The sequence below is a fragment of the Physella acuta genome, unplaced genomic scaffold (assembly GCF_028476545.2).
Source record: "Physella acuta isolate Inbredline_101_S28 unplaced genomic scaffold, ASM2847654v3 ptg001328l, whole genome shotgun sequence".
In the NCBI taxonomy this organism is placed as follows: Eukaryota; Metazoa; Mollusca; class Gastropoda; family Physidae; genus Physella; species Physella acuta.
Genome location: NW_026732843.1, coordinates 672,075 through 682,695, shown reverse-complemented (window position 1 = coordinate 682,695; position 10,621 = coordinate 672,075). Strand labels below are relative to the sequence as shown.

The 10,621-nt window shown below is 37.9% G+C and overlaps 2 protein-coding genes across 2 annotated transcripts in view; one reads left to right on the top strand and one right to left on the bottom strand.

The window, feature by feature from the left end:
* The first annotated feature begins 574 nt into the window (after positions 1-574).
* LOC131958455 (isatin hydrolase-like) lies at positions 575-4,036 on the top strand. Its single transcript, XM_059323513.1, has 5 exons — positions 575-789; positions 1,410-1,483; positions 2,640-2,752; positions 2,877-3,001; positions 3,616-4,036. The coding sequence occupies exons 1-5, from the start codon at positions 620-622 to the stop codon at positions 3,998-4,000; spliced, it is 867 nt and encodes a 288-aa protein (XP_059179496.1). The 5' UTR covers positions 575-619; the 3' UTR covers positions 4,001-4,036.
* Positions 4,037-4,831: 795 nt separating this feature from the next.
* The window catches only part of LOC131958447 (ragulator complex protein LAMTOR5-like), a 182,498-nt gene continuing 176,708 nt past the window's right edge, over positions 4,832-10,621 (bottom strand). Inside the window, exons 3-5 of the mRNA XM_059323504.1 lie at positions 6,583-6,644; positions 6,195-6,315; positions 4,832-5,775 (exon numbers count right to left, since the gene is read on the bottom strand). Coding sequence (XP_059179487.1) covers positions 5,718-5,775; positions 6,195-6,315; positions 6,583-6,644 — 241 coding nt within the window. The 3' untranslated portion in view covers positions 4,832-5,717. The remainder of the gene's footprint in view (positions 5,776-6,194; positions 6,316-6,582; positions 6,645-10,621) is intronic.

Here is a 10,621-nt window from a genome sequence, read left to right as displayed (position 1 = left end):
AGCCACCCTCTACCGCAACCCCCCACTCCATCCCGACCCACTGGGCGAAACAGAAAACTATTTTATTTATTTTAAAAATACATACCGTAACCAGTGTCTCCACACACCCCTCCCCCCCACCCCCCACACGGAAATGTAAAAGCTGTTCACCCTCAGAAAGTTCTGTTTCGCCCCCTTCCCTCACACTCCCCCTCCCCCCCCCCCCCCCCCCCCCACACACACACCCGCAACACGAGCAAAATTACAGAAAGAAACGCTGACTTGAATCGAACCTGTACAGTACCCTACTTTGGTCTGCTTTATGACAATGTTTGTAAATACTACCGGGCAGGGTCTCGGTGGGTAGGGTACGTTGTGGTGTGGGTCTAAATCTGTGGTCCACATCTAGGAAATATATAAAACTTGAAAGCAAAATTAGATATTTCAACTGAGCTAAAAATCTGCTCAGGGACAAAACCTTTAAATCGCTTGTCAGAGCAGCGTTTGAAAAAAATCTTTAAATCTTTTCTTGGCGATAGGCTAAAGCTGGAAGTTAATTTGTGGTCAAGAAAATATTAACCTCTTACTGAAAACATCGCCATCGTTGTAGAGCTATTGGGAAATTTCTTTGTAAAACAAGATGGCCACTCAAAATATGCGGGTTCTGCTGTCTTTTCTTTTGCTGCCTGGTCTGGGGGCTAGGCTGATTGACCTCTCACACGACCACGGTCCTGACACCATCATGGCGCCTGGTCAGCCTAGATACAACTGGACAGTGGTTTTCTTGGGCGACATCTTGCCCACCGTCTAGTAAGTATTTTATCTTACTTTCAGATTCTGCCCACGATCTAGTATTCCTTATTCTTCCATCCATATTCTGCCCACGATCTAGTATTCCTTATTTTTACACCTTTATTCTGCCCATCATCTAATTATAATTTCGACTTATAACCGCGATCTATTAATATTTCACCGCTCACCTATAAGTGCTGCTTCGCGTGTTGCCGAATGCATAGCTCACAAATTGAACATTTTAACCCACCCCAGTTAGCGTGGTATAACAATTCCATAGACTACCACCCCTCATATTATATAACATTTTCGGTCCCCTCCCGCCCACCAGTTACACACAGTGACACCATTTAGAATTAGGACTTAAGTTTTATGAGTCTCATATCTTGTTCGCGAAAATCGCGTGTTGTATGTTCTTGAGAAATTAGCGCATTTTTTGCCAATTTGTTGGACAAGATCCCCCACGTGTATCCTTACGAATGCGGAAGTCATTGAAACAGGTGAACTCCTCTTCACCTGCCCATGAACTGTTTTACTAAGTAACACGAGACAACTGTTTTCAAACAGATTTAAAACAACTGACTGAAATTTTAAGTGATTGTTGTAATTAACTAGTTCTGTTACTTTTCTTCCTGCAGTGCTGAGACAGGGGCGTATTTCACTGGGGAGCATGGGGGGACCCACATCGACGCCCCTGCACATTTCACTAAAGGTAAGTTCCACAGCTTCCACCTTTTTGTGATATCTTCCTCTCCACAAATCTGGAGCAATACGGGACATTTGTGGGCAGAGGCGTAGCGACCCTTCCCGGCGCCCGGGGACAAACTTTTCGATTTGCACCCCTCCCTCAAGATTTCGATTTGCAGCCCCCCCCTCAAACTTTCGATTTGCACCCCCCCCCCCTCGAGATTTCCATTTGCACCCCCCCCCTCAAACTTTCGATTTGCACCCCCCCTCTCGAGATTTCGATTTGCACCCCCCTCAACCTTTCAATTTATTTTTCCAACCCATTTTGGCGCCCCCTAAGGTCGGCGCCCGGGGACATATGTCCCCCCCCCCTCGCTACGCTACTGGTTGTGGGTGCTTATTGTGGTTGAGTCAATATGGTTATAGTTCAACGCCAACATAAACTAAACAAAACACGGTACTATACAGGTGAAAGTTTCTATCACTATACCCAATTGATTTTCTAGAAAAACAGACTTTAAGAGTAAATAAAAAGGCGTGTTATTTCCCACATTCAATTGTTGGGCCAATCGGATCTCTTATTTTGTTAAGTAAGAAAAGGATGTTTATATGAAAAGTTTAAATCTGTAGGTCTGGGTAAAAAAAATATCAATAACCAAGAGATGAAGAGACACTGATTAGTTGTGATGGCAGATTTAGACAATTACAAAAGTTTTAGAAAAGTCCTAGAGAAGTTGAAAGGATATAGAAAAGGTGTAGAAAATGTATAATTATATAATGTATAATTATAGAATAGTTGTATAATTATAGAATAGTTGAATAATTATAGAATAGTTGTATAATTATAGAATAGTTGTATAATTATAGAATAGTTGTATAATTATAGAATAGTTGTAAAGAATTTTTAAAACAGATACGGAGAAGTTATAGTTATTGAAAAGCAGAGTTTCTTCCAGGCATAAGTCTGCCGCCATCCCCCCCCCTCCCCCCCCCCCCCCCCCCGAAATGGAATTTGAATAGAAAACATATGCTTTTACCAGTGACCGCCCCCCCCCCCCCAAAAAAAAATCAATTCCCCCCACCCCCCCACTCCTGGAGAAAAAAGTCTGGAAGAAACACTTTTGAAAAGTTATAGAAAAGTTGTAGAAGAATGCCCTAATCTGTTGCTGTTGGTCTTGCAGGAGGTATGAGACTGGAGAAGGTTCCAATAGAGCTGACCATAGCTGACGGTTGTATGATAGACGTCTCTACAGAAGCAGGTCAGACACCTGGATATCAGGTGCCACTCCAGAAGGTAAGGACTCGTCGATACACCTTACAGACAAAACTCAATACGTTTTACTTAACTTTTTAAACATTTTATCAGTATTTTTATCCTTGTTAAGATATATGTTTTAAAGAAATACATGTTTTGTTAGATCCTGGACTGGGAGCAAGCCCACGGCGAAATCCCCCAAAAATCAGCTGTCATCTTCAATTTCGGCTGGTCCAAATATTACACGAACAGGACTCAGTACCTCGGCACGGAGACAGAGGATGTCACGTGAGTTGATGTTTATGTATGCGAGTTACAGTGGGGCTCCGACTTACGAACGGTCCGACTTACGAACGAAATGAGTAATTGACGTCAATATCAACCTGTTTGGTGCCAAAACTTAGAAATAATGTAAGATAAGTCTGGTGGAGAGAAAGACTTACATTACAGAAATTTGCGTTTCGGCCTATCAGTCATTTCCTCTGCCACCGTACAGTATAAACATAATTGTGTTCTGAGTCTCCTTATTCTCCATAGTTTTTGGAACCTTTTCTATAAGGCAGTATTATGTCTGGTTTCATCTGCAATGCCTCACTCAGTTTGGCAGCTAAAACAAAACAAATTTATATTTATATATTCATATCCAGTTTTTCTTACAGACTTTTTACTTCGGAGGGGGGGGGGGGAGTGGGGCACATGAGATTTTTGGGGGAACGGACTAAAATTTCCGGGGGGGGGGGGGGGGGGAGGTCTCTGGTAAATGTATATATTTTCTATATAAATTCTATTACTTGAATAAACATTGTTCATATCACGATAACTCACGGCTTACAAGCCAACAAATAATAATATATGGACAAATGTTACATGTCAACAGAGAATGTTTTGTTATTACTTGACAGGAAATTCGTCTTCCCGTCTGTGAGCAGAGAGGCAGGCCTGTTCCTCCACACACAACGGAACATTCAGATCATCGGCGTAGATTCCCTCAACCCTGATGCCTTCAGCGTCAACGGTCAACTAGCAGACGGCATGCCGATTCACCAGAACTTTCTCCCAAACAACAAACTCATCGTGGAGAACCTGAAGGGCACGGAGCAGCTGCCGGCAAGAGGTTTCCGGTTCCACGCCACGCCGGTTAAGTACGTGGGAGGAACCGGCGCTCAAGTCCGCGCATTTGCTATGACGTATGACAGGTCCGACAACAGCTGTGACTCGGTACCTGCTCTCTGGGCCAATGTTTTGCTAATCTTGACTACAGTCCTCATCGCTTCAATTCTTTGGTAATTAATCCAGCAATTGTGTGTTAATTAATCCAGCAATTGTGTGTTAATTAATCCAGCAATTGTGTGTTAATTAATCCAGCAATTGTGTGTTAATTAATCCAGCAATTGTGTGTTAATTAATCCAGCAATTGTGTGTTAATTAATCCAGCAATTGCGTGTTAATTAATCCAGCAATTGTGTGTTAATCCAGCAATTATGTGTTAATATTGTAAAAACAAATGTTTCAGAAATTTTTATAGAAGTATATTTAACATGTATCAGAGCTGACCTTAAATAATTAGCTTATAACAAGACTTTTAAGAAAATATTTAGTTTCTCTGCTGTTTCCTTCTTCTTCATTCTCAATTGTAATGTTAGCCTGGATTTCGTCCAACTCAATCAAGTATTACGTGTCAACTTTTTGTGCGCCATATAGGACGTTGACTCCGATTTCAGCCTGATTTTCTTCTATAGCCTTTGTCTATCCAAGAACAAACTACAACAAGGCAGCCGTTGATTCATTTTGGAGTTGTCTCTCCTAGATGAGTTGCTGTCCCTAACTATCTAGCTTCATCTGCCTGGGGGTTCGAACTCGGGAATTTTTTTATTTATCTTTACTGATCTACCAATATCCAGATGTTGCATCTGGCCTTGTTTAATATCTAATCTAATTTAAAAGTTTATTGGATGGTTTCCTTTGAATGCACAGGATGTTTTAAATTATTGTTAAAATAATTTTATTATTGTATAAAATAATGTGTCTTCTAAAATAAAATAATTTAAACAGTGTATTAATTATGCCATGTCAAAGATATTTAACTTGAACCAAATACAAGGAAGAAATAAACCTCAAAATACTTCAATGGAATTTATTAAAATCTCAATTTATGTACAGATTACATCTGAAAAACTGTTTTCATTTGATAAAAAAATAAAGACACAGATGAACATATCTTCTCGTACATTTACCATTTATAAATGCTATCAAGTTTCATATGTACAACCATTCTCTCCACATACAACATGGCTGATCAAAACATACAAAATCTCTCTTTCTGAAGATTAAAAATGTTTAGATTTAAAAACCTGTTATCACTCTGATGAGGGAGGGGGGGGGGGGGGGTTAAACATTGACAGCTAGTAGAACAGTCACTGCTTGTAGACTGAAAGTTGATACATATCAATTAAATACTGTTGCGGTATTTTATCTTCTGTTTAAAGTCATTGATAAAATACCACTAACACACACAACTATATATACATACAATAATAAGTGCATACTTCACAATTATCTTTTGTTTTTTCCCCCACCAAAACATTCCAACACACACCAGTGATGTGAGTATGAATTCCAGTACCAACTTTTTGTGTGGGATGAAGGTGTGATGGGTGAGGTAAACAACACAGAGGAAGGTTGGATTATTGATTAAAACATGCTAAAATACAAACTTATCTCCTTATACAAATACAGCAAACATGATAAATGAATTACAGAACAATACTATTGTATACTTAATTTTCTAGAGGTATGATATTGCACTAAAATGCAAAGCATCCATTTCATAGTTATATACAGAAATAAAAAAAAAACTATAACTTATCATAATGTATAGCTGACACAGGTAATATTTTATGTTTCTTTAACTTTAAAGCAACATGCTTTATATACACAGCAGAAAAATTAAAAGTTCAATAAAACATGAACAAGAAAGACAATTCTACATGGTAAGGGAGGTAAATCAGCTAGTTTTAAAGATGGCTGTGGTGAGCTTGTCTGTTTTCTTTATGAGGACTGTCCTGTTGAGGAAAAAATATAATGTTGATAAATGGTATTTCTAAGTAATAAAAAGCATTGAGCAAATAATTAATATAAAACTACAGTAATTTTTTAAAATTACCTTTAGTTGTTTTTTTTTACACCAAAACAATTAAAAAATATACACTAGTAACAGGATTATGAATTCCAATTCCAACTTTTCTCATTGATTTGTGTGTAATTAAGGTATTATATAAAACAAAAAGAATTATGTTTCACTGGCATTCAAACAATCAAAATGTGTTGGGACTACTCAGCTTAATAAGGAGGGGAATCGCAGCAGACAAATTAAATTTTGAAATGTGTCTAAAATGTTACAACAAATTAAATTTAAGAATAGTCTAAATATGTTACAATAAATTCAAAAAATATATTTTTAAACTGATGTAAGGGAGGTTACCCATGCTCAGATTCCAAACAGATGACAGGTGTTGGGCCGTTGGCACCAGTTGACAGCTTAGAAGCTTGTTGGGTTAGAGCACTCAATGACCCGCACGACTGTTTGGGGACTGTACCTTTGGCTAAAAGATTTTAAAAAGTTATTTAAAGACAATACTTTGCTGACCAAACATTAATTATTATGGCAAGAATGCTGATACGGCATAATAAAACTATTTTGTCTTGCATCCCCATCTCAGACCTTAAAGTGATACAGGCTGAAGGACTAAACCTATGTGTGATAATCTCTACCTTATTTTTACTTACAGAACTTTAATAAATAAACACAAATTTTCAAAATGGCTAAGACTTAGTTTGCCTTCCCGTGTAATGTCTGTTGTTATACTTACATCCAAGACAAAGTCCATTATTGTCAACACATACAATTCCAGAAACACCAGGCATGCGGAATCTACGATGAAAAAAGTGTTGTTAACAATTACAGATAGGCCATTTGTTTCAACCTATTTAATTTCACCATTAAAATATAATCAATAAATCAAACCAGAAAGGGGAACCGGGAAGAAAGGGAAAATATTGTCTGCAGAAGTAAGATCAGATGATTTGCAAAATAAATTTCAAGCACACTTTAGGATTAAATATCTTACACGACTTACACTCACAGTCTTGGTTACTTAGTAGCTATTTTATAGGGTCAGATATTCATTTCTAATAAGCCTAAGCCTACAATATTTAATATAATAATAGCTTTACCCTTAATAATTAAGGGCCTTAATGAATACTAATTAATAGGTAGGCCTATAGTCTTAGTGGTTAGTGGCTATAGTTAGTTAGGTTAGGCCAGCCTACATTATTTTTGGGTAATCTATCGTTTTAGGAACGTAAAATCGCCCGCGATTAGTAATGTGAAAAACAGGTGACTCCTTAAATTTTAATAATTATTTCACATTTTGAGGAGGATTTATGTTTTAAAAAATGTAAAAATGTTTCCTTGTTTGATATATGTACCTGTTTTTAAAAAACTGAATTAAAAAATTTTCAGTAATCCAACAGATGCAACCATACTCATTTACTGACATTTACTAGATCTATAGCAGCCATCTTGTTTATTTTTTTTTATTGTAAACTTTTAGCGCAAGATTCAGGGGAAGCCACTCTAACTTACAGATGGCCGCTTTTTATAATATATAGCAAATCCTGCTCGCAAACACTGCTGTTTAAAGTTAATTTCTGGCCCATATTTATATATTTAGCCATTGATTTAGTTTTATTATTCATTTATCTATAATATTCGACACAAATATATCACAAAATACTTCTATTAAAGCCTTGACAATGAGGTAACTGTTTCGTACATTACTAGCCTCTGGCGATTTTACGTACCTAAAACCGGCTATTTTTGCTACACTTCTTCAGCGCTAAACGTAGCCTAGTATTTTGTAAATTACTAATTAGTAATTAGGTAGGCCGGTAAAATCTTAGTTTAGCGTCGTAAATTCCAACGTAGCTAGTAATGTGCGATGAAGGTAACTAATGAATATTTCTTTCATTTGGCCATATTTATGTCATATTTTACATAATATAACAGATAATTGAATAACAAATCACAATCCAAGACCAAACCAGTCATAAATATCCTGGAATAAACTTTAAACTACCCCGTTCGAGACAACAATGAGTAAATACAAGCAGCGGCCATGTTTTAAAAACAAGAAATTGTCTATTCGCATGTCTTTTGTGTTGATTTTGTGGTTTAATATGATTGTTTTGTATTGTTTTAATATATGCCGGGGGTCGTCCATAAATGACGTCACACTCGTAGGGGGGAGGGGGGTCCGTAATTTTGTGACGTTGTGTGATGAGGGGGAGGGGTTCAGATGGTGCGACGTCACACTTTTGCATTTTAAAAAAGCAATGTTACAAAACGAATTTTAGACGTTATTTTGCGTTTTAAAAAACTGTTTTAATACATTGTAATAACAATTGATTAAAAAACTCTATTTTGACAGAGTTCAGACAAGATTTTGGAAAAATATACCTGTTTAAAAACAATTCAACTGCAATTTTGAGGGGGGGGGTTGTAGGCTGAGGTGTGACGTCATTTTAGGGGGGGGGGTCTGGCTTTTTGTGACTACGTGTGACGGAGGGGAGGGGGGGGGGGGTAAAATCGTCAAAAAAAGCGTGACATCATTTATGGATGACCCCCTGTATAGTAATTTTTCTTTTTTTTTAATATAGTTGACATGAATGACTAATAGACCTTATCAGACTTAATAGTGTGCATCCAAGACCACAACAATTGTTGGGAGGTCGAACTTTTGAACACTTTATTTGCAGTAAGCAAATCAATATTAGATCGCTCATAAATGACGTCGCTCTTAAGATAGTAATGACAGCGTGCATTATTACAGAGCAAACATATGAACATATTGTTTCATATAGAAATTGTGAGTTTGTGGTGGGGAGAGGTTGAGCAGAACTCAGCGATGTGATTTTGGAGACGGGTCAGGTTTTTTTTTCGTGAAAACTGGATGGTTGTGGGAGAAAGACCAGCTGTAGAAGTATGACGCGTCATTCATTGGTGATCCATTTTCTCAGTGGGGACGAAAGAACTATTAAGAAGGGTCAAGAAATGTAAAAAGCTTGCCGAGTCGCATTTCTTGAACCCTACCTTTTTCATTCCCCCACTTAGCTCATCGTCACCGAGTTAACGCTCGCACGTGACGTCATGTAGCGGTACCGCCGACCGTTAGGCTAATTTTATAGAAAAAAAAACAACAAGCACTGCCTTTTTTACGCTTTTGCGACGTTTAGTTTGATTACATAAGTTGGTGTTCATTAAACAGCCCCTAACACATCTATCACTCGTCCATTTAAACGTACGTAGTTATTTCTGCAAGCTTGCTGTCTTGAGACTTTCGGCCCTTTAAAAATGTATTAAGCTCACACCGTATAGAACTAGACTACCCATATTAAGCTCCAAAAGAAGCTTGGTGAAAACAGGATGGCCGTCCGATTTTGTAGCTGCTCTGCGCTTTATAAAAAGCACAATAAACGATAAGATGACACTTATATTAAAGTAAATTATAGTTCTGAATCTTGATACATTAAAAGTGATATTCGGAAATTATGAGCCAGACAGTCAACATGATATTTCAATTTAAGTCCAAGAAAATAAATTTCCTCAAACGATGTAACATTACTAAATTTTCGCGCAGTTTAGCGAAATTGAATTTAAGTATTTACGTCATCTTACAAAGCGCGATAGCCTACTGGTGCTCTAACGCGGCCCATGCTAATGGCCGTATTCCTAACGCCCCGCATTAGACGCGGCTTATTCGTCGGCAAGCATTTGGTGGCAAGCCTGTTTGACGGGGATAATGTGTTAAGTTAAGGCCGTTTTGCCTAATGTCTTAAACTAGCAGACTTGCAACATTTATGATAATTCGTTTTAAGCAAGGTATACGTATGCTAATGCTTATTTATCGTTATTTTGATTGAACAAAGCATTATAGAGGTTCTCCATCAACCACATAGGTATTTTTCCCCGTTCACCTCCTTTCATGAGACCGACACGTCATAAATTGCAAAGCCGCCTGAGTTGACGTCACAAATCTTCACTCACTCCCGTAGCAAATCATATGTGACATCATTTATGGACAATCCCATATCACTTATTTGGGCATTTGATTTTGACATTTTGACAACAAAGGATAACCAAAATGTGTCTGACAGGTGGAGACTTGCGATCGACCATAATGACAACCCGCACTTAAGGGGTGGAGTGGCTGATTATTTTAGATGATGCTTTACGAGGGAAGCTGGTGGATAATACATTTTGTCTCTCTGTATATATAAATGATGACAAACATTTAATGTTGTCAAAATTATGGCTAGAGATCTTAGATAAGGCAGAGCAAAGCGTAATTTTTTACATTAGGGGTCATCCATAAATGACATCAAGCTTTTTTGACGATTTTTACCCCCCCCCACTCCCCTCCGTCACACGTCGTCACAAAAAGCCAGACCCCCCCTAAAATGACGTCACACCTCAACCTACAACCCCCCTCAAAATTGCAGTTGAATTTTTTAAAAACATCGATATTTTTCCAAAATCTTGTCTAAACTATTACAATTTATTAAAACAGTTATCTAAAACGCGAAATAACGTCTAAAATTCGTTTTCTAACATTGCTTTTTTATAATGCAAAAATGTGACGTCGCAACATCTGAACCCCCCCTCCCCCTCATCGCACATCGTCACAAAATTACGGACCCCCCCCCTCCCCCCTACGAGTGTGACGTCATTTAGGGATGCCCCCTTATGACTTGTTGTGACATTGACAACAAAAATATGACGGAGGTTGGGGTTTAATTAAGGTAAAGAGAAGTAAAAAAAATGTCATAAGTTACGATAGAATCACTAGA

What these genes read in the sequence shown, in the direction of transcription:
- LOC131958455 (XM_059323513.1), top strand. Translation starts at nt 620, where the DNA reads ATGGCCACTCAAAATATGCGGGTTCTGCTGTCTTTTCTTTTGCTGCCT. An exon ending in ATCAGGTGCCACTCCAGAAG is followed by an intron (nt 2,753 to 2,876) that starts GTAAGGACTCGT and finishes ATGTTTTGTTAG; the next exon opens with ATCCTGGACTGGGAGCAAGC. An exon ending in ACGGAGACAGAGGATGTCAC is followed by an intron (nt 3,002 to 3,615) that starts GTGAGTTGATGT and finishes ATTACTTGACAG; the next exon opens with GAAATTCGTCTTCCCGTCTG.